Raw genomic sequence first — 25,540 nt, 5'->3', positions numbered from 1 at the left:
ATACGCGTTGGCTGCTTGTAGCTGGAACACTAATTTAAGAAACAACTGGAGAAGACAGAATCACAGCTATACCTTTCTAGTGTAACAGTGTCTGGTCCCAGATACTAATACAGGTGTATTTTCATAAATACATGCTTATGATAAAACCACTGCAATTTAGCACATGAACATCATTATGCATTTTCTAGCTTAACATAAATTATATTCACATCCAAAGACAACTGAAAAGCTTGAAATATAAACTTTGCAGGACTGGAAGGCCAAGACAGTTCCAACGAGCACTGTTTGTTGATTGTTGCTAAGTCAGATATTAATCTTGTTTGAAAATCCTTTGCTCTAATAGTAAGAGGTGTAAAATATTTCTTGACACTGAAGTGAGCTCCCCTCTGAAACAACAACAGCAATTTGACAAGTCAGATGAGCTGGCACATCAGAGCTCTATATTAGTTCATGAAGACCAATAGCTTGTCTTCAAAAATTTGCAAGGCCCTAATGCACTCTGACAAATGACAAAGGTTATTAAAGGACAGCCTGTGGGAGTATAATTGCTTTGTGACTTTATCGCTATTAAGAGAAAGAATGAACATTGATAGAGAGTTAACACCATGAAACATGAGTACAAGAATCCACCAAAATCCTGACTCAGCAAATCACATAAGGACATTCCTTCCATTCCTGTATTCCAAAACAATTAAGAACATGGTTAAGCACATACTGTATGCCTATCATTTAACTGAAGGAAAAAGCACTCATCTTTTCAGGTGCCAAGACAGTCTGCAGTATAGTATAGACCAACTATACTACTGTTATACTATCACATGTTTTCTGTGGATGATGAAAGGATTTTTACTAACTTTAGTGTAGTTTTTATACTGATTCTGCTGAAAAAGTTACAGGATAACTGAAAGTTTGCAAGGATTCAGTGTTCACAGCTCTGTCCACAACACTCACGGTCTCCTCAAGAAAGAAACAAAGCTTTTCTGCAAGCATCAGTTTCTCCATGTTTCTCAAAAATACTTACCAAAGCTGAGGTGTAAATCCATTCATATTGCAAGAGTTTAATTATTTCAAAAGAGGAGGAGGAGGAACACCAGAGAGAAATTTGACAAGGTTAAAAGGAGACTGGGGGAAGGTTGAGTCCTAACTCTTATTACATAAAAATCAATCAAGCTGACTTTTCAAGAATCACAAAGAAAGATGTATCATACCACTGCTCAAAGTGAGGGGAAATGAGGGATAGGACTCCCAGGCACAAGGCAGCACTTGTTTTGTACAGAAATGAAGTACTACACATTAACTCTCAGCTCCCTGCAAAGCACTGACTCCTAGAAAAGTTAAAGCAAGAGAGTCAATTCTTTGCACTGAACTAGCTAGGAATTCACACTGAGCCTGAAGCCCTTGCCTTGCTGATCAGCTTCCACTTACCCGTAAGACTCCAGATCTTGCTTTTGTGGAGACAGCTGCACCTTCCTCTTCCTGTGCCTCTGCAAAAGCACTTCAGACTGATGGGAAGCATCTTGCCTGAGGCAACACATCTCTCAAGTTTCAAACTGTTTTTTGCAAAGGCTACATCCCACTGCAAACCCTACCCCTCCTCAAAACAGCATTAGTTGGAAATGCAAATAAACGCATGGCATATTCAAAGGGGTACATAAATGAAAAGGTTTAGATACTTACCTTATATAAAAGGTCCAATCTACATGATGGGGCGGTAGGGGAATCATAAAGGATGGGATTGCTCAGTACAAATACAAGCATCACACAGTCAGCTTGAATTTGACTGCCCACTGGAGGCTTCTTTTTTTTGTTTTGCCTTTTTTTTTTAAAGCACAAGCTGTGTTATATAAACAGGTCCTTACTGAAGTCTATGCTACCTTCCTTTTAGTAAAAAGAATTCATCGGGCCCTCAGACATTAGGCAGAGTACAACTGGGTAACTAGTACTGACTATGGAAGGATCAAGCAACATTTGTTAAACCCCAATTTGGACATCTCCACAACTGTTTCTGTATATTTTGTATTTCCTTGGAGTTAAGAACTATGACAAACCAAATGAACAGTCATAAATGTCCATTTCTGACCTAACTTTAGAGGAAAAGGCTTTTACAAGGTTTGCATGACATCCTCCTTTTGGAATCATTTTTACCCTCAGCAGCCAACAGACATTTGACCTCCCAGGCCCCACAGCGTCTCAGCCCAGATACTGGCACTTGGGCTGAGAATTTTGCTCAAGTGATGGTCTAAGACTTATACTGAGTCACCACCTCCTTCCCACCATTCACATAACCTCAAGTCCTATTTAGCCATACTGCCTAGCATGATCTGTAAAACTAGAGTAATATACCTAGCCATACCAGTTAGCTTTCTTTTTAACCTATTCAAAGTTGGAATATTATCTGTATTTTACTCATGTGCTTTCTTCACTGCCACTGATGACATCACCTGAACAAATACTGTGATCGGTCTTAGTCATAGCTTTTGATAGACAAGGGCCAGTTTAACTAGGTCATAAATGAAATACTGCTTGAAAACAACCAACTTCCATTAGCAGATGAGGCTGCTACAGTTCTTCAGGAAAGGAAATTTACTACCTCCAAATAAAGTTTGAAATGAAATGTTGCTGGAGCCAGTAAATCAGTACCAATGCTATTCAGTAGCTGCTGGGCATGACCTCCAGCCACATGGCAGAGATCACTCTTCCATAACATCATCCCACAAGAAGCAGTTATGTTTAAGGATTGAAGATAACTTGTTTAACAACCTTCTGTAACTAGCATCAACAGTAAGACCCCCAAGACAGCCAAAGTAGAAAAGTGGGAATAGACCAGTGGTGATAGAAGGGAAAAGAATCTGAACCAATACTCCTTCAAGAATGATTCACATTTTATTTCAACACATCATAAAAAATAATCCTCCTCAAAACAAATTTGCTTGGGTAATACATTGTCATAATAAATCATATTTTCCTCTTTCATCAGTGTCAGTAGTTTTCTTGAAATTCTTTGGGGTGAGGGGAATAAAACAGAAGAGCCAAAAGCCTCTTCCAGCTTTGGCAAAAAAGTGCCATTTTGTTCCCAAAACATTTGTCTTCACATAACCCACCACCACCTTCCTGTAGGAGTCATGCAACAGAAAGCATCACATAGTATTATCAACATACAAAGGCAATACCCATATAAAACTCCTTTTTACTCTTTCCAAGCACAAACGTATCTAGTTGTATCATTTCCTCTCCAGTGGAGTAAATGTACATTTGTTTACATTTAAAACAAGGATTAACCTATTTTATCCCAGAAGGACATTCAGACCATTCAATAGAAGGACAGCAATGAAGTCAGTGCAGTTCAGAAGTCATGAACTGAAAGAAAACCATATATTAACAACAAAGATAAACAAGCATTCAACCTTGTCTACTTTTGTCCCTTCTTTTTGGCTTTCATGAGATTGTGTAATGCTTTCTGGCTTCTTCTTAGTCAACTAATAACTATTTGCCCTCAAAGTATAAATTGTTTTTTATTCTGATTACAGTTCTCCACAATGACTGATTGCTACACAGAAATTACTTTACAAAACTATGATGCTTGATGAAGTATTCATGAGAAGTAACAACAAAATACAACAAAGCCTTTAAAATAAGGCTTAAGTTTAATACAATTCAAGACTTTTACTACTGTTGGAACTTAAAGATTATAGTATATACCACAGTATTTACCTTCCTCCTCTACAAATATATAAACTATACTTTATTTCTCTGATAATGCAATACAAAAATTCCTGTGCTTCCTAGCTTAAAGTTCATGACTGCAGCATGGACTTTTCTATATTAGTTGTACATCGGCTTTAACAAGGAAAGAACAGCACACACTATCTTTTTCCTCTCTCGGGTCTTCAAGAAGTATACACTCTTCTGACATAGCAAGTGGACAACAGGTACACCATGTACAACAGACTTGCAATAAGCACAGTAACACATATTTGTGAAGTTGCATGTTGATGTATTAAGAGAAGTAACTGTTCTACTGATTTAAACAAAAGACAAAAGTACAGTAAGGTGGGTATAAACCTACGCACACCACACTATCAAGTGAGTGAAGATACCTGAAAACAGGAAACATTTTTGCAGTCACGTAGATTAGGAGAATTTGTGGGAATAAAGTGGAAGCCAGAAAAACTGTCCAAAACTGGGTCATCCAAGGAGGCAGTTAGGCAGCACAGGAGTGATTTAAGAAGAACTGAGTACAGAGCAATCAGAAAGGTTAGCAAAAAGGAGCAGCAGAGGAGTCCTCTATGTTTGTAAACGAATATACTATCATTAGAACATGCCAAAACGCACAAGTGAAATACCCACCCTGCACTCTTTCAAAGTCTCACTATTCTGGTAGGGTCAACAAAGCCTGTTAAAACTGGTGGCACAGAACAGCATCCACTCATCAGGTTGCAAACTACTACAGAAATATGCAACAGAACAAAGCAAGATCTGCAAGCTATTTAGAACATAGTCTGTTCTTAGTTTATGATTGAATTTTTTTATTTTGAAGACTTACTAGGCCTTAGGTTCATTTTTCAAACATCCAAGTTAAAATAAAAACCTTGTAGGACTCATGTTGACAGAATCCTCCATTGAGAAAAAACGTATCTCTATGAAACGAAGATAAATACAGCCTATATACCGCCTGGATTAAATAAAGTTATGTATGCATTTTCTGTGACTTGTGATCAATGACAAGTTTTAGGCTTGTATTGGATCATCTTAAAACAGAACAGAAAACACTGCTCCTTTACTATGGCAGCTTCAATTACATCATGAAGCCACTATGTAGATCCCTTGCAATTACTGGATGCCATCGGCATTCATGCCTGGCTTGAAGAATTTCTGAGGAATCAGAAAATTTCCACATCAAAACCAAACCAAATCTTAGAAAATAAGCATCAGAGGAAATTACTCCTGAATCCAAAATGTGTTTAGCAATGCTGAAATTAACAAATCATCGGTAAGACTGTGGATCCTTACCCATTTCACCAGAAGACCTGAGTGCAACTTTACTGAAATGTAATCTTCAAGACATTTTCCTCTCCCGGAAGGCATGTTTCCAGTACCCTTTTGAAAAACATCTGCTATTCTGACTTGTATTTCAGAAACAGGTAACATGCTCAGAATTGTTTTATAACTATTTCAATTTAAACTAATTTTGAGATTAGAATCATAGAACAGATAGGGTTGAAAAGGACCTTAAGATCCTCTAGTTCCAACTCCCTGCCATGGGCAGGGACATCTCACACTAAACCATATCACCCAACGCTTCATCCTCCTGTGCAACCCATTCCAGTGCCTCACCACCCTAACAGTAAAGAATTTCTTCCTTATATCCAATCTAAACTTCCCCTGTTTAAGTTTTAACCCGTTACCCCTTGTCCTGTCACTGCAGTCCCTAATGAAGAGTATCTCCCCAGCATCCCTATAACCCCCCTTCAGATACTGGAAGGCTGCTATGAGGTCTCCATGCAGCCTTCTCTTCTCCAGGCTGAACAGCCCCAACTTTCTCAGCCTGTCTTCATATGGGAGGTGCTCCAGTCCCCTGATCATCCTCGTGGCCTCCTCTGAACTTGTTCCAACAGTTCCATGTCCTTTTTATGTTGAGGACACCAGAACTGTACGCAATACTCCAAGTGAGGTCTATGTCAGCTAAAGAATGTCTGGAAGCATTAGGCAAGAAGAAAAAGAACCTGCTAACCACTACTGAGAATACTACTGAAAAATATATTCCAATACATAAGAAAACACAACAAGGCAAAATGGGTTCAAGCAAGCTGGGATCATGCTTTAAAGGAAGAGAGTATTTATTCTTCAAGAATTCCCTAAATCTGTCTATGCAGCTATCAAGGTGTGGACAATGAAATTAACCAAAGTAGCCTATACATATTTGGAGACTATTTTGTTTCTTACATTACCTGAATGCAGATGTAGACACAACCCTAAAAGCTCATAATACTTTCACAAAAGCTGTGAAAAACAAACTAAAAGCTATGATCAGTACTCAGTGCTACCAAGCAAATCTCTTCAGCAGTTAGCATTCCAATAGTTAAAAAGCAAGCTCAGAGCTGCAAAACATCAGCATATAAATTTAATTAGCATGTATGAGAAGGATGGGTAGGGAAAGAAAACAAAATTGCAAGACAGAAAACTATTTTGCACTACTACAACAAAGTATTCCAATACTTGAAAAATTTAACATTTTTAAAAAAGATCTCTCTCAATAATCCTAAATAAATAAAATCTTGTCAGCACATAAAATCTTCACAGAGTAAGGCAGAACTCAAAGTAATTTGAATTTAAACATTAATCTCTGCTAATTTAACAATAGAAACTTCACCTAATCATTCTACAGAAAAATAGTGACCATAGGTTATTAAAATTGTTGTTATTGCTATTAAAATAGTTTTAAGAGCACCAAGTTACCAAGGCACCTAAATCCCAAGGATTTTCAATTAAAACATAAAGCTAAACAATAGGAATAAAGCTTAAAATGCTGTTTTAGACAGTGATTTCAAAGGGGGGGAAATGGTGAATTACAGATCTTAGCGTTTCATTAAGCCAATTTTTGTATTGTAGCCTCAGACTATTTTCTTCTCCTCAGCTGAAATATTATCTGAAAGGAAAAAAAAAGAAACTCTCAAACTAGCACAAATGAAGTTTTTATAGGTCACATGGGATGCCTGCTGCCATGCACCAGATGTGTGCAGGAAAAAAGAAAGTGGTCAATGTATGATATTAAAAAAGATGTAGTTTCAAATATTTTAAACATGATGTCAAGTGCATTCAACAGGTCTACAAATGCATTACATTAGCCTAAATTTAGTAGGTGATAATTGAAATCAGAGATCCAGTCGTTACCACTGACATGTTTCTAAATATTACCCAATAAATTTTTGTCTGTTTCAGGTTCTGTATGACAGCTGGCAGTTGGGAGGGGGGAAATCACCAAGGGGATACGTGCACACACATGTGCAAAGTTTCTGTATTTAAATGCCAGTATCTTCCCTTTCTAGAGTTAAACAGTGACAATACTGCATACAAACACATGCTCTCACAGCTGAATTCTCCAATCTGAATGTTTTCTGTAGGCTCTACCCAGCATCTTGCAGTAAGCACTGGGAACGGCCCAGGATGGCATCTTAACTAGCTCAAATTGTATTTCCTGCCTGTGAATTTTCACAATGAAGTTTACTCACTTGTTTTAGAGAGACGAGATCTGTCTTTCCCACTTACCCACACTGATCACACCTAATTTTAGCTAGGAAAGAAAGAACATCCACCAAAAGCAGAACATACAGTCTCAGTCCACATCTTTTTTGTTGTTACTGTTTTTATTTTTCTAATTCTATACCATTCAACCACAAGGGAACAAATATGAGAAAATCCTGATCCCCCTGAAAGCAAAAAAAAGTTGTTCCATGTCTACAATGCATTTAGATTTTTACTGGTTTTTTTAGTCTCAGCCGGATCAACACCTTGCTGATACATCCGCTATCAGATAGGAAGTTCAGCTAACTAGCACACGAGAATAAACTGCCTACTGTGTTGTAGGATCACGACAGATTTGGCAGGTGGATAGGTGTCAACCATCACTGCACAACACGCAGAAGCAGTTTATAAAAGTTGGTATGAAGGGCTGAAAATTATTTTTGGCATCTACAGTTTATCAACAAGGCCTCTTGTCTTTCCGCTTCTCAAAGGAAACTGAAATTGAGAACACACTATTAAAAACTGTGCCTGTAAAGGTATGTCGGGCACTTCACATAACACCACCCGCAGATCGGCTTTTGGTTGGAAATTTAAATATCTAGTTAGAATGAGTGAAGGCTGGGAATGGAAGAACAAGGCTTCCACTATTAAAACTACAGTTGTTCAATTTAGGCACATAAACTTTCGTATACAAGCAGCAAAGGCTTCCTAAATTACATGGACTATAATCTTCTAAAATTATGTCTAGCAAAATGAATCCCAAAGAACTTTGAAAAGACTTGTTTGGTTTTTGTTTTGTTGTTTGTTTGTTTTTTAAAGGAGGCTTTAAGAAAGCAAACCACCTTCTCTCTTAGTATGCTTTTTCAAAAAGGAAGATCTACTTCTATCCAAAGATTTGAATTAAAAGGAAGCTATATGCTACTCATTCTTCGTTTTTTATAACCCTAAGGCACAAAAGACACATAAAATTACTAGCACCTATTAGAAGTATTTCACTTTGCTGCTCGTCTCAAGAATTAAAATTAAAACTGAAGTCAACATTAAACACGTAAACCAGCAAGAAGGCAGCTTGGGTATAAACAGTTACCAAAGACAAACTTTGAGAGCCCCACATTAGGTGGTGGGGAGGGGAGGGGAAACATCAGCTTGACATTTTTTGTGCTGCTCAACTAATTGCTAGAATCAAATTTAAAAAAAAATAAAGAGAGAAAAAATCCTACATTTATGAATAACAATTCTACCTGTAGTAAGCACTATCAAAATGGAGAACATCTAAAATCTACTATATCAACAGCTCTAATTAAAATGCAAAACAGAGTAATTTTAAAATTAAGACTTCTAGTAAATCGTTATTCAGAAACATCCATCTTGAAACTTCAATGCAGCCAGTCTCATAGATCAAGAGCTAGTCCTTCACTAGATTTGGTCAACAGTCCTCAAAAGCCCTGAAGTCCAGACAAGGTCACTTAGAATCAAGTCACAGGTCATTGTGGAAGGAGGTGGGCACACAGGGAGGGTCCTGAAGCACCTATAGCATATGGTTGTTAAAGTTACTGAAGATTAATGTGCTGATCTATCTTTCTTATGACTTTTGATCTAAAATAAAAGCAAAATGGCAGCCTTTCATGACATTTTTCATTTTATCCCCCTTCTCCATTAAAATATTTCCCTCCTCTGTTTTTCACTATCTGATATTAAAAAGTCATTTATTGCAATAAAGGGATTTAGTGATTTGGGAGTAACTTTTGCATACTGTACACCCTCTAGACACCCCAGAACTATGTTAATAATTTTCTTCCTATTAATTGTCTCATCAACTCACAGCTGGCTATGCTTTTTATTTCATTATGTTATTCATCAATCTAAAATAGAACTATAACAGAAAAAGAAATTGGAAAGGAGCAATTTCAATATTTCAAAACAGATGCAAATCAACGCCAGAGATGCTACACAGCATATTTTTATTGCGACAATTCTATACATGTCTGAAAAATGAACTTGTAATAAACTCATATCCTGTGGAGGTATGCTTTCCCTTCCATCTTATGAGCTAATTATGCCAACACAACATAACGTTTTCCTAAATGCCTTATAAACTGACCCAGTTACTCAGAAAGTATTATTTTTAAATTGATGTGATAGATGCAAACTGGAACGTTCAGATTTCGATTCTGGCACCAATTCCCGGATCCCCTTCCCAAGTAATTTAAGGACTTCCTCCCGATAGTTTTTCATATTCTTTTAACTGACATTTTATCTTTATACAGTATCTCAGCAGAATGAACATGCACTAAAACAATGACAGCCCTTCTTTGGCTGTCATCTCTCATTCTGGCAAAGACAGATGTCTTACACTGGCTTATACCAATAATAGAGTCGACAAAAAACAACAGAGACTACCTGCCTCTGATGTAAAGGCACCAATTCACATTTGTGACACTCATTTGTCAATTAACAGATTTCTTCCATTGTTGACACATGGGACTTAAAAGATGTGGGCTAGAATGTGATGAATTAAAAAAGACAGATGAGTAAGCTATGAGCTGCAAAGTAATACTATAATGTGCTTTAGATAGGAATATCAACTGACACCCCTGACAGGCCATACAAGGTTTTATTTCATTTTGCTCTGTATCTAGGCTTCATACTTTGTCTTCTTTGTTCTCTTTTCATCAAGCTCCTAACATCTCATTCTGACAGCCAGAGACATTTAAGGCACTTTCGTTTCAAATGCAAGTTAGCATACTTGATTTGTCATTAAAATGCAAAACGATTGCCATTGCAGGTAAATGTAGGTATGCTTAAAAGGTTGTATCTGCAAAGTAAAAGCTGAAAATGGTTTCTGGCTGCTTTGCTTAACTCTTTCACCAGCCTCAGGGTTTTTCTACGGCAAATGTTACTGTGCTCTAGTAGAAGTGTAGCAGCACCTGCAGTTTTAAACAGGGTACATTTTAGTATATTTAAGTAACATAAAAGCCTGATGTTACAATGTTAAGCACTGAGAAGTACTGTCAAGTTTACACATGGAGCCTTAGCGCTATTTACACACAAGTATGGAGTCTATTATGCATAGCTCTCTGGGGTCAAAGCTCTCTCATACACTCTGCTAGCTAAACATCAATGAGGAAAAAGCAGGGGTTTTGTTTGTTTGTTTGTTTGTTTGTTTTTCATACACTAGTTGTGCTTGGTTTAGCTGGATTCACCGGTGACAGAATAGCTATTTACTTTCTCTGTTCAATGATCACTTAAAAAGACAGGAAGGCCTTAAAATAAATAAAAAAAGTGGAGGACAAGGAACAGATTTTAAAATACTGCAGAAAAATAGACCTGTACAGGATGGAAAGGAGTAGCATAGAGCTTTCTACATATATGCACAGATGTGAATGTGGTCTATAGTATGAATAAGGTTATTTCTATTCAACATCTACTCAAAGATCTCAGTTGCATTCAGCATACAAAATCTGGTGAAAGGAAATACCTACTATTTTCTGCAAGTGGCAAAAGGGTTGAGGGGTTTCACTACACTCACTGACATGCAGAAGCCTTTTTCTCTTCTTTTTTTTGTTTCCTAAGAATGAGAGCTGTATGGCAATCTGCAGACAAGGAATCATTCAGAAAATCTGATTTAGTTATGACCTCATATTGCACTAGATAAAAGGTACAGAACCCAAAACATCTGATGCTTCTGTGTATAAAACAAAGCTTACTGACCAGTTCCAATGCTATTGTGCCTCTTTACAAAATAGGAATTATTTATTCATTCCAGGTTATATGACAGTAATTGATCAATTGACTGATGGCTTGGCTTCACAAACGGATTTGGAAAGGGCTTTACCCACACTTACTACAAGCACAGTGACCAAGGGAATGTGGGATATGCAACAACTTTACCAGCTACCTTGAAGGGTTTCTAGTGCTAGGTTTTTTATCCACTTCTGCCCACTTCCAATGCATTTCTGTCTCCACAAAGAAATAAAAATAAAAAAAAAAAAAGAAGTGCCAGTACCTTAAAGCTAACTTCATCTTTTTAGCTTGGTATCAAATACTAGGGCTAAAGTAACCATGATTTTCATCTGCTGTACTAAAATGCACAAAGAAACACTTGCCCATTCACTTTCAGCTCAATACAGACGTATGTCCTCTCTTCCTCCATTTACCAATAAATAGAAAGTGAGACAAATGATGGTCAAAATAAAATCTACAGTAATGCATTAGTCTCCTTAACTTCAGAAACTTCTTTTCTGTTGCTCAGTAATTTAAATGCAGGTGAAGCTCTTGTTTCAAACCACCTGTGGTTGCAGTGACAGAAGTCTGTAATTTGGTGGCAAAGTAGTGGCCCACATTAAATGGGGTGAGACAGATTCTCATTAGAGATATGTCCACATTTCAAAAGCCCTATTATTAGTGGTAGTAACAAACCATTTGTTGATATGACTTATTTAAAGGAAGCCAAAGAATTAACAGTGAAAGAAATTGAACTACCCTCTGACATTTCCCACTTAGTTTGGAAGACAATTTACTAATTGTGCACCTGGTAGAACTGGAACCAATACAGTATAGGAACAGCTGAGCTAGATAATGCCTGGCTCCTGATTACAAGCAATACAGTGAACAAAAGAGAGAGCATTTGCAAGAAAGCAAGAACCTCATCTTGCACCTGCACCCAAATCTCTCATCAGCACCTTCAGCAGCCTACTGTGGATTTAAGGAGCTGGAAGCAGTGGGAAGGAAGAAAGGAGGGTACAGAGTGAGGGAAGAAAGGAAACTGGACACATACACAGCCTCTCACTTAGTTGGCTAGTTTCCATTTCTGAGAAAAACCAGTATTTGACAATTTTTTCCCAAAGCTAGTCCAACATAATCACCTTCACACATGACTGTTTCTGCGCTATTCCAAAGTACTCCACTGTCCAAGACAGAGCGTATATTAAATGCAAGATAATAGTTAGAAAAAGAAAGCATTCAGATCCTTGAGTGGCTGTAATTTTAATATCCACACACTGGACTGTCAAATTATCTTAATGTAACTGTGTTAGAAGCAGAGTTTTCTGAATATTCAATATACTGTTATTCCCTGGCACGTCTACAACACCTTTCCCTCAGCCTGTAAGTGCTTTAAAATAAGTAGTACACTTTATCACTTACATAACTAGGTCAGATTTTCATCTTTCCTCTCCTGCTAAAAGGTCTTCAAAGTCCTAGGAGTCTAAAATGCAGCATCCTCATCCAGTGCTTATGTGGCCTTGCAGAATTAAAGTAAAGTAAGTCTTGAACATTTAAAATGGTTCAAGGACAACTGTGCAGCATTTTCTTGTGCTTTAAGAGATTTTACACTCAACAGATAGAATCATTTTTAGCATTTTGTAAAAATGAATGAGACCAAAAATAGATGAACAGAAACCTTAAACCACTGTCCAAAAAATAAAAGTTCACTAGTCATATCCTGGTCATGAAAAGCTGCTCTGTTGTGTTGTGTATGTAACTGGATGCTCCCAAAAACTTGTCTTGAAATCATGAAAAGAAGAAGAGATTAAAAAAAATATACTCATGATGAATAACTATCTAAACCAATTACTAAAGCGGTCATTAAGTTACCACAAGTGCCTCTTACAAATAATACATATGCTTTGATCTTCAAATTAATTGTTGGAAACAATGACTTTAAAAAAAATGAACGTAGGTAATAGGTAGCTTTTCTGTTAAATTCATAAAATTAGTTCCCTGTTGGCATGTCTGATCCCAGATTAACATTCTAAGGGAAAGACAGCTCATGTTTCTCAATGTAATTTAAAAACATTGAGCACTATGATGTCTTTCCATTGGGCATATTCACAAGGAACAAACAGCAGCAGTTGGCCCAACTGCCAAATGGGAAATGCAGAGTTAGCTCATAAAACATGAGCCACATTTTCAACATCATTAACTATATTTTAACTATATATATTCCTCATATTTCAATATCTATCAAAGCAAGCACTGAAAAATGCTACTTAATGCAAATTCAAAAATTAAGGACTGAATGTACTCAAAATGGTGCATTAGTCCAATGCATTATATAAAAATGAACTAGCTGAGAAAATGGAGCCCATAAGCTTCATGCTAAAAACAAACAAAAAAAATCCCTCCCAAAAAAAACCCACAGCCTTTTATGTTCCTTCGTTAGTTTTACAAAAACAAAAAATTGTTTGTAGTTGACAAGTAGTAAGTCTTGCACTGTCACTCCAGTCTTTGCTGCAACAATACTAACAGAGCAAGAGCCTGACTTTATCAAGCCCAAACACAGGGAGTTGGTATCTATGCCAAACAGCTCATAACCTGCAGTGTCCGTCAGTCACCACTGGACTGACAACACATTAAATGCCAGTAAACTACTTCAACAACAGCATCCCATGCACACTATGCTTTCTACGAAAAAATTAACTGGAGGTGTGCACACATTCAAGTACAATCTACCAATACAGCTCATATACCAACTGCACAGGAAAAACAATAGACTTAAGTACCTGAAGAGGAGCTATTCAAATCTGGTCCAATTTGTAAGACCTTATCCACTCCCCTGAGTTTTGGATGGATTACAAACTATTCTCTAATATTAGATATTTCACATCTCTTAATTATGTTCTTCTAAAAGTGATTTCTACAGTCTTTCCCATGGCAAGGGTTCCTACAACATGAGCAATAAGTCGGCTCTAAAAATGAACTCTTATGGTTGTATTATACAAAGCACATTCACTGCTACTTATGGACCTGGTGGACAAATCAAGTTAAAAATTGAGAAAAAAAATATAAAGAAAGGAACTGATCTTCCAACTCAGGCAAGCATGGTAAAAAAGAAAGACCAGGGAAAAAACAAGACAAAAACAGAAATAAAAATCTTGAAGCTTCACATGATTGCCAGCATCAGCTCATGGGTAAAGCTCACAATCGAGCTATAACACTGCATTAACTATGACCTTAAAGACAATATAATTATTGTATAGCATGTCTGGTTTGACATGCTGACTCCTGAGCTTAAGAAAAATGCATGGCCCTTTTGCACTTCTATGCTACTCATTCTTCACACTTGCATGAGCTAAAGCTTTGGGGATTGTCTTTTTAAATTGAGAAATCACCTCAAAGATAATTTATGTAAAGATGGTTTACATAAAATGAAGGATCTCAAAAATGGCACAAACCACACAAAACAACATGTAAAAAACAAGCAATGCATGAACAGAAGCTTTGTAAGGATTTTACCTGCAAAATGCCAGCTAGTTATTTGTACCATAACCACTCAGCAGGTTTGCTGAATACTGCAGGACAGACATTCTTCTTACTCAGTGATTGGTAAGCAAAACTAGTTAAGTATTTTACATCTGCAACCAGATGCTGGGAATCTTGTGTACTGCATTAGGGAAAGAAGACACCTTTCAGCAAAACAGAGAGGAAAAGAAATAGACAATAGATCCAGGGTTAATGCAGGTTCTTCCCTCCAGTCAAGCTCCTTGTCCTCAGACAACAGCTATTCCTGCAGTCCTTCGTTCTTGTTTCACAACAGCAGTGATGAAGAAATACTGTTTTAGAGTAAGAGAGATTAAGGAAGTCAGAAATAGGAATAGTCCATCTGATTACTACACTTACTTCATCACACCCTTCTCTTTAGCCCCTAGTAATCTTTCAAAGAAGTGACTCTCAGTCTTAAAACCCAGATAACCACGGACTATGCAGGAAAAGTCACCAAGAGTGTTTGTAATCTATCGATATTCTTTGAAAACTAAAACAAGCACATCGAACTATTTCTCCTCCAAATGCCAATACTTCCTATTGATTGTGGTAGTCTTTCATTTATTAACTGATTTTCTCTCAATATGACAGAGATTTCTGTTATGCAGAACAGAATTCAAAACAAAAATAACTTTTGTTTACGAATACAGTTTTCACAAGAGGAGCTGGCTTGACTGCACCAGTGAATTCAGCCCTCCAGGTACCCAGAGAGCAAGTGCAGATTGTGAGGATTTAGCCTCCAATATCATTCCATTTAGCCTCCAATGTTACTCCAAAAAGCAATTTCCATCTCACAGAAGAAACCAGATCAAGAGAAAGCAGCTCATTACCCACTCATTCAAACAAATAAAATAATGTAATGCAAACACCAGTTCACTGGGAAATGCTCCGCCTCAGTCAAAAAGTCTTTATCAACAGCCTTCAATGGATGCTTAATATGACATTCGATCTCTATTCAAGTCCAAGGAGTTTGTTACTCACCTTTGTCCAGGAGTAAAGATTTCACCTTTACTCATGACTGTAATAGCCCCTTAGATGGATGTCACAAAACAACTCTCATCATCCATCACAGCAATATTCATTAGTTATATTTAAGGATGTAACAGTTCAAGCTCACAACCTTACTGTGCTTCATGTTAAATTGTTCAATATGTTTAACATTTTTACCAGATTTAACAGCTCTAGTAACCCCCCAAGCCTTCTCAACTACACAATATGAACACACACTGACCACAGCCCCCACCCCATTTTGTTCAGGTACAAGCTTTTGCCCAATTCTGCAATGTTATACATTCTAAAGAAAACTCCTTCCACAGTATTAAGCCTTCTTGAGAAAAGCAGAACAGAAAACAATCTTATGTTCTGATCTGTCAGATACAGTAAATCAATGGATAATGGCTAGCACTGGAGGTCAGAGGTATATATACTACAGTGTTTTCACAGTCCGTTAGTGACTATGTGGCCATAAAAAGTCAAGCAAGGATCAATGGACAAAAAGAGAGGCTGATGGAACTAAAGAAGACAACAACCACCAGTATGAGACTGAAATACAATTTCTACTCTAAGTTTTTCCTTACGTATTACTGAGCTTGGAAAAATAATTTACACAAAAAAAAACAAACCCAGCTTTCATCCTTGGCACAGCATGCTCAAATCAGTGATATATTTAAATACATTTTATAAGCCATTAATCTGACATTCTTAAAATCAGTCATTCACTTGTCCCTTTGTATCAACAATAAACCAGTGACCGCAAATAAGACATACCAGGAAAATACACAAGTCACAAAAACCAGACACAGTATAGTACTTTGTAAAGGCAAATATTCTGTAATCACATTTAAAGGTGACAAAATAATGGAACACTTGTATAGCTACTATATGCAAGACAAGGTATATCTCAGTAATATTTTTCAATATTATTCAAAGTTTTCAAAGGGATAAAAGGTTTTCTTTATACATTACCCAGATCATACCTGGTTCCGGTTGAAATGACACTTTTCAAAAAGGAGAGGAAGCATGGAAGGAGCGAAGAGAAGAGGAAGAAGAGAGCAAAGAGTAGATTTAGTTTTGATTGTCTATCAACTCTCAAAAGTAGAATTAATATTTGAAGTCTCAAATCCTTTTTGTTACCAGTGAAACTCTTCCTTCCATTTTTACAGTAGACATACACTTACAAAGCTTTACTTACTCCCTAGGTACTACCATGTAGAAAGTGAACCCACCATCACACTTGTCTTCAGTCCATCCAGTAGGGTAAGACTATTCCATAGTTATTGTACTAGAATGACAATTAATGCATAAGATAGTCCACAGTGATTAATAAACATAAAACTTCATCTAACAGACCACCACATCTGTGAATTTTAAATTTAAATGATTCCTTGTATATAAATATTTCATTTGGCAAACTGATTTCCAACTGAATTGCTTCTAAAGAATGACCACTCTTAGCAGTGTTAGTGTACATTTATTTTCAGACATACTTTGCATTTCAACATCACTTAAACAGCATCTTGCACTTACTGTAGGACACTGCTTACAGGAAAACTTTAAATACCCACCTCAAACTACAAACCTACTCACTTGAACTTGCTACGTTACTGCAATAGTAGGAGAAAAAAAATTCAAGAATGTATACATTTCAGATTACTTACTGACAGAAAACAGTATCTCTTTGCTGAAGTCTCCATTTACCTGGAGTGATCTATTTCAAGTACAAAATACAAACATTTGTAAACCACTGTTTTCTTAGAGTAAGAAAGAAATCTCAGCTACTACTAAGTATCTTTCTTAAAAAAAAAAAAGCAATACAAAATCTTCAATACTTAAACATATTAATTCCCTTTTCACACAGTAAACTGTGGTCATGCTTGAAAGGAAACAAAAAACAAGGAGAGTGAAACAGATTAACTGCATAGCTCCAATACACTTATTTCAGACAACACACTATAAATCATCTTGAAACAAAACAGGCAATTATAATGTGCACAAATGTTATGATACTATGCATCTCTGCTGGTCCAGTGGTTCTAAATTATTGAAACTGATGGCTGAACAAGGGCATATTGTTTCAACACACTTGGATTACTTGAACAATTTGAATTCTTTCTTTAGCTTTGCAGATCTCCCTAATGTCAATAAGCAGATAGATGTCTCTTAGGTAATTCAGGCCACATCTAAAAGGATTAAAATATATGATCAAAATTTCTGTAGCAAGGTGTTCTGTTTGTAAAGAATCATGACTCTTTTTTTTCCTTTATCCCTTCAATACTGTAAGAAGTATCTAAAATTAAAGCAGGTACATATATTTTCCTCCAAAGCATTCAGTGAGGACAGATCATCAGCTCCTTTCTCCTTCTAAACACCACCCCATATTTCAATCCTCTTCACCTCAGTGTAAAAGAAACAGGAGTGAGAGCCATAAGACAGAATCATTTCAAAACACAATCAGCTATTTGTAAACCACACTCTTTCTCCTGCAGAAAATCTCCAACTGCTAGCTGTAAGAAAAAGCAGCAAGTAAGGTAAATCAATTAGCTTGCTAATTTCTCACCCTCATTTATTTAGCTCTGCACTGTATTTGTCGTAATTGACTATAATTATGTTAATTACTAACTCCAGCATAATTACTATATTTATTGTCATTGAGCATACTATGTACCCAAAGCAAAGCTGGCATTTGTCGGGCATCAAAAAAATAAATAAATAAAACCACATAACTGTCGGGAGGGGTTTCTCTGAAAACTGGCTGATATACCTTCAGCAAATGAAAGGGCAAAAGAGATTTCATGCAATGCTAGTTTGAAAGCATCGGTTCATTAAGGATATTAATTTTCTGATAACTACACATTTAAGCATGACACACTGGAGCAGTATCTACAGGATTTAGCAATTATTAATGCGTGACAGTTTCAAATGCTAAGTGAATCAATTAAACAGCAGCATTCACAATTTGAGAAGAGATAACTGCTTCATAACTGCCTAAGACTACAATTTTCACATGACAAAAAAGGGCCATTCAGGCTCCTTCAAAACCTGACAGGTCAAGAAAGAAGTTTGAAACAAAAGCACCTTATAACCATCATCTCTCCTCTTTACTTGTCAGATCAACTTTGCTAGTGTCTCCGCTGAAATGGCATCACCATGCCAGCTGCCACAAGGTGATTTTTCATGTCTTGTCAAAGAAATCTTTTATTCTATTTGCTCTGCATTAACATGTTACATTTATTGATCAAGCCCTTTCTGCAGCCACAGCAGGGCACTGTGCTCTTATGCCTAAGGGGGCTTTGATGTCCTGGTGACATTCTAGACCGAATAATGCACATACTAAATGGATTTAATGCAGAAATGTGTTTGTGCATGACAGCTACATTAATAACAGCCCCTCACACTGATAAATATGCAATTGCTACGATTAAGAGTTACCCAATTATGGTGAAAATATTTTTCTACCTTATAAATAAAACCATCAAAAAGTTTTAACAATAGTGCGTTTTCTTCAACATTTTAAAATGCTATAAAGATCAATCTAAAGGCTTTTAAAAAATATGTCATGCTTTGTTTTGAATTCTGGCTTTTATTTCCATCTCCCTTTTGTTGTTCACCTTCCTGTTCTTATTGCTGCATGCACTGGAAAGGCGGCAAGAAAATAAAATAAAAAGGCCTCTCTTTCACATACTTAAGTCACAAAGAAGAACATGCCCTGTAAAACTGAAGACCAGTTTCAAGCTGCCACTTGCATATTCCCCCAGGCAAGAAAACAGTAGGCAGAAGGGAAATACAAACAGTCTCTAGTCTACAGAGAGGATACCACAAAGCCTCAGACTCACAAAAATCATGAAGAAACATTCCAGACTAGGATTAAAGTTCAACGGGATGTTTTCATGTATACTCCCTCTTAAGGGGACAGTGGAAAATATGCACAAGCACACACTGTGCAAATTATTCATGCCTCTAGCAGAAATAATCTGCACCCTAGAGAGAGGGAAGAGGTATTTGTATCTCCATGAGCGCGATTATTGGATTAATCCTTCTTCATTGGCCAAGATTAAAGAGTCACTCTCCCTTTCACCTCAGCTTAGATCCAGAAGAAATCTCTGTGAGAAAAACAAAAACAACTCACATGTTTAAAACTACTGAGGGCAAAATCAGAAGATGGACTTCTCTGTGAATCAAACTGCAGATATTTATAAAAGCATGGCACCTATTTGTACAAAACCACTGACATCTGTTATTCAAGCACTGGAGTGCATTTAGCCTTTAATGTGAAAGAAGGAATTTGGCACAAAGAAAGTTACTAGGACAAATAAAATAACCTTTAAACAGGTGGGGTTTTCTCTCCACAAGGCAGCAAGATGCATCTAAAAAAAAATTATCTTTGGTTCTTCATACAAATCTCTACTCCCTACCTACATTACACCCTTCCTATTTACTTACTCCTTTCTTTCCTTCACCAGTGATGATTATTTACCTTTGTTCTTTCAGTAAAGTCTCCCATAACCCTAACACTGCCCCATCAGTGACTTTCTTTCCCATACTCTATTCTTCCACTACATGGGAACCGGGGAATGCTTTCCACATATTATGAAACAAAATAGTGGCCTTTACAGCACTCTGTTATTAGGAAAGGCTATCAAATACAGTTGCCATGAGAGACTCAGGAGCAGATTCCCAAAACAAAAGATGTCGGCTCCTGAAACATGCCTTACTGAAAAGACTCAGTGTAAATAACTCATTTCTAAAACAGCTGAAAACCACTACCAGTATCAAATCGAAAAAGCTGCTACAACTCAGTCCATTTTATGATGGCCACACCAATAAAGCTGCAGAATCATAGTATATTCTACATTGGAAGGGGCATCTAAAGGTCATCTAACCAATCCCCTGCTCAGAGCAGGGTGACTTCAAAATTAGATTAGGTTGTTTGGGGTTTTGTCCAATTGTGCTTCAAATATCACCCAGGGTGGAGATTTCACAGCTGACAAGATTTTGGCTCCATCTTCTTCACAACCCACAGGGGAAGAAACTCCTTCATTTATACAAAATAACAAACTGAATTTCCCAGAAAAACACAACGGCATCTCTTTAAATGTCTTATTAAGGGACAAGCTTGGCAAAAGTTACTTGCCTGTAAATCACAAAATATAGCATGTTTGACTAATTCTTTCCTACTTTACTAACAGCATCAGCCTGTCTTTCCACACTTTTTCGAGCATACCTGGACAAGCCTCTAAACACCCATCATTACAGTGGAAAGCCTTAAATGGCAAAATAACTTATGTGGCTCTATTCTGACTTTTGCAACAAAGTTGCCTATATTACAATGGTATCAAAATCAGTATGATTCACTGAAGCAATTGTTCAACCAAGTATTACGTTGTATCATAAGAAAGATTTCTGACATCTGTATCGTGCAGTACAAATATGTCTTTCTGATAAGGGTCTCTTATGTGGATAAACATGTGTGTATCAGCACAGTAAAGGCTGCAAGCCTACAACCGCACATGACTTCTGGTTCAGAAAGGACACCACTGTCAGTTTGCTGCCAAATGACCCCAAAGCTGAACACGTTACTACAACAAAGATCTCACGTTTTCTCCAAGCAACTGTACCCATGACAGCAATATCAAATAACATACAAAACCAAAAAAAACAACTTCCTTCTATGCTCAATTTCTTAATTTCTTAATGTAATTGTTATGTGGTCAGAAATTCTATTGGCACTTTTACATAACAGAATTTATTGCCTGTACGGAAGGATAATTCCTTCCCAAAATAAACTCAACAGTAGCCATACTTACAAAGAACAGAACACAGAAACCCTGTTACATGCAAAACAACTTTAAAAAAAGGTTGGTAAGCACCTATTTGCTGCCTAAAGCTGAGAGGTGGTAACTGTTGACTATTTCAGCATTCCTCTGGCTTAAATACAGGCTAAAAAATTAGTGACCACTGAAGTATTTTTTTTTCTTATAAAAGAACTCACTATCTCATTAAATAATGAATCATATTATAATGAAAACTAACATGTTTACTGCAAATAACTACTGTGCCAGCAAAGCATAATATTCTCTTTATCTTTCTCTATATTTTGATGACCCCTGGTCTTCTTCACTCAACTTATGCCTTTACTAACACATACCAGGTTTTTCTAGAAAACCAAACCCCTTCTTAAAGACATTAAAGTGTAGGCATTTAAGTGCAGACATTAAGTTCCCCCATTGAAGACAACATACTAAACTTTAAAAATTAAACATTCACTGATGAAAATCATAAACCTCAACACTATTAGAGAACTGTCAGATTTCTTAAGCAATAATATTTGCTTAAAGAAAATGACAATGATCTTACAGTTTACACTTGCTTCAACAGCTGCCCAAGACACCACTTCTATACTCATATTCACTTAAGGCTATGACATTTATTCTAGATCTGTCTATATAATAAGCAGTGCTCATATAAGTGTAGACCAGTCTGAACAGCTACTGTATAATAAATGCTTCATTCTCAGTTTCTATATGTTTAGTATATCTATCATAACCCAAATAAAAAAAAACATTACTGCTCTCATTACATTTAGTATTAGCTTTCCTAAGCTAAAAAACAAAAATACAACAACAACAAAACTCTCTCCTTTCCCCAGATCTGTTTTTTGGCCTTAGAATGCCTTTTAAACAACAAGCTGTCCTACATTAAAAGTTGACTGCAGTTACTCCAAAAACTAGAACCCTCTCTCTTCATAAGGATTAAATGCAAAAGGATACTGTAATAACTAACAGGAATACTACAGCAATCTTAATCCATATATTAAAATAATGACAAAAAATTCTAACTGCATTTAGCTTTAGCACTTAACTACACAAAAATAAAATCATATCATGACAACAAAAACACACCATCTGGGGAAAGAGTAATACAAATCTCTGGTTATTTATGGTAATAAACAGAGATGTACAAATAAAACGAAGGGAGTGAAGCGCACACTTACTTGTATTTTGGTTAAGAACAAATCACTTTTGATCCCATTCTTCACTTCTTTGGGTAATGATGTTTATTTTCCATTTTGAGCAGACAATAAACCACAGACTCCTCGCTGGACATTTATGTTAACATGAGAAAATTCCAGACTCACCTGGTTATTTGTGTTCCAAATGCACAAGAAAAGGAAACAAACATTGACTATAAAACAGGGTTGCCCACTTCTCAACTACTAAATGTATGAAACATACATGTATGCTTCTACTTTGAATTTTAAAATAAATAAATAAATAGATAGATAGATATTCTGCATTTGGTGTCCCACATTGCACTTGAAATCTATATATTGCCACATACCTTAACAAGTTGAAGCTAAGATCTAGCCTTTTTGCCATATGTCCATATTTTCTTCCTAGGAATTCTGGAATTTCTTCACAGTCTTGACTAATATAGGACACCTGAGAATTGGAAGTAAAAAGAAAACATTTCATAAAGGGATTATTTAGTTCCTTGTCCAGATTCTGTCTCATTGAGACAATGACAACACACAGTATTGTAAATATTCATTACAACTTTAAGCCACATCAGTTTTACTGCTATAGGACCTATCACAATTTCCCTTTGCTACAATCATCTTTGTTACAACTTCTTGTACTATTGTTCTTGTTCTATTCTCTCTGCTGTGTTGTCATAGAAGTCTTTGGTTTGATTTCTTCCAAGAATGCCCACAAAGCCGAATTTGATACATCTATATTGGATGAAGCCTTGGGTGATATGGTTTAGTGTGAGGTGTCCCTGCCCATGGCAGGGGGGTTGGAACTAGATGATCTTAAGGTCCTTTCCAACCCTAACTGTTCTATGATTCTATGATATCAGCTCATCCTCCTAGTGTTCAAAATCTCAGCACAAACACTGACATTTCAGATTTTGTGCTAAAGAAATCTTAGTTGCCCTTACATGGCACCTTGCTAGTTAAGTAGATTTCAACACTGTGTTAGACCACTATCTGCAAGATATTGTTATTATATAAATATTTAATATACAGTCAATCCCAAGACCACATCCCATTGGTCTAAAAGATGTCAGTTGAAAAATATATTAAAAAAAATCAGTTAAACATATTTTTTACAGTATTTCAATTTCTGTTAAAATAGAGACTCCTCTGCACAACAGACTGACAATATGTACTTTTTGCAAGTCATCCCACTCTTACACTCTAAAAATTATTGCAATCTGATAATACTATATTGCATCCCATTTAATTCATTTTGTTCAATAACTTCAACAGATAAAGCTGACAACAGTGAAATAATTTTTACGAGCAGAAAACAGGTAGCTTGAAGCTCAGTTTAACAACTTCTTCCCCTTGTTAATAAATTCTTGCAATAAATTCTGCTACAAAACATACACATGAGTTTCACAAATAAGGACAAATGGGAAAAAGCAAGTAGTCTGGGCAGTTGACATCCTAAGGGTTTGGACATAACAAACTGTTTTGCAGAATTTATTGAAATAAATGTAGGGGGAGGGTTCCTCCAATTTTCATCCAAGACACCTACGATGCACTTCAGGACACACATGCAGGTATGCATACAAGAATCGCTTCATTCTCCACTGAATTATAGATTTCTTTAATGCTTGCAAATCCTTGGAAAGACACCACATAAACAGAAGAATAATACTTTGGATTAAGCTTTTAGTTCAATGTAACACATTGAAATACAAATTACTATAATGTAATGCCTATTAACACCACGAGTGCAAGACCATCTTGAGCACCTAGAAACTCAACAAGAGAACAGATCACTACCTAACTTTTCACACAGGCAGGAGTGATGGAGAAGGAGCAAGAGACTCTGACTTGCATTCTCACTGCTTCAGAAACTTACCTGGCCATAAATGTTCTATCTCCACAAGAAGAGAGGTTGAAGAAAAAAAGCTCATATAAATGTGTTTCAGAGCACACAGAGGCAAAACAAAGAAAATGTTCAAAAGCCTTTGAACTGCTACAATATACAAATATATTTGCACAACTGGTACAAACACATGATTCACAGGCATATTTGCAGACAAAATATAATTGACATGACCTTTTAATGCTGAGGCCTTGTAAAAGGAATTTTACTTCCACAAAGTCCACTGCAGCACACTAACAGTACAAGCACCTTTTTAAATTTAAAACAAAGAGATTTATTTTTCCACAAAATACACCAAGTGCCTTTAACTTCAGATCTCTACAATCCACATACATGAAATTGCTTCAGATACACAATAACTCTCTTTACTGGCAGCGACTGACAGCAATGCAATACACAATTAGCCTTTTTGGACAAGTTTTTAAGAGTCATTTCCGCACTCTTCTATTTAATCCTTGATCAATCTGATATAAAACAAGACTTCAATGGTATAGAAGAATAACATTTCTTCATTTTCATTCTTTCAGTTCAAAATAACTTACCCAGAACACAATAAAACGTACATAATTCAGTATTCTTCCTTTTGCATCCGTCTCAAACACCCTCAGAATGAGTATGAGCTTTCAAGTACATATCCAGAGATGTAAACATTGAGAAATGAGAGCAAGCATGCTTTTCCCAAGACTCCTTGGCTCTTTGGGTGCCAGGCACATCAGTAACAGTGATTTCTTAGATTTTTCTATACCAGTCACAGAACATTGCATGGGATTAAAAAACGGATGTAGGTGCTTCCATTACCTAATTCTCCAACTCAAATCTGTGACAGGTTGGTCACAGTCAATCATTCTCATTACTGGTGCCCTGCTCAATATCCCACCAAAATGTTCAGAGAGTTTCCCACAAAGCCCACCATCAGGCTATGGACATCTCAGACATTCTTGCAGACTCTTCAACCGCTGTATGTAATTCAGGATAAAAGTAAGTTTCTACAAAGTATTTAAAACATAAAGTTAACCAGTCAATAGCAGTTGCACCTCTCTTCTGCTTTAATTTCAGAGGATATGACCATGTAATCTCTGCAATCATTTTATAATGCTATTGTAATTTTAGTAACTCATAAAGTAACATCTTTATTAAAG

At 36.5% G+C, this 25,540-nt stretch overlaps 1 protein-coding gene across 1 annotated transcript in view; it reads right to left on the bottom strand.

The window, feature by feature from the left end:
* LRMDA (leucine rich melanocyte differentiation associated) overlaps positions 1-25,540 on the bottom strand; it is a 663,971-nt gene that overhangs the window by 637,140 nt on the left and 1,291 nt on the right. The window contains exon 2 of the mRNA XM_013129955.3: positions 22,843-22,943. Within this exon, the coding sequence (XP_012985409.1) occupies positions 22,843-22,943 (101 nt within the window). The remainder of the gene's footprint in view (positions 1-22,842; positions 22,944-25,540) is intronic.

This window comes from Melopsittacus undulatus, chromosome 8 (genome assembly GCF_012275295.1).
Source record: "Melopsittacus undulatus isolate bMelUnd1 chromosome 8, bMelUnd1.mat.Z, whole genome shotgun sequence".
Lineage (NCBI taxonomy): Eukaryota > Metazoa > Chordata > Aves > Psittaciformes > Psittaculidae > Melopsittacus > Melopsittacus undulatus.
The sequence above is the reverse complement of the archived record's forward strand: the minus strand, read 5'-3'. Positions and strand labels throughout refer to the sequence as shown.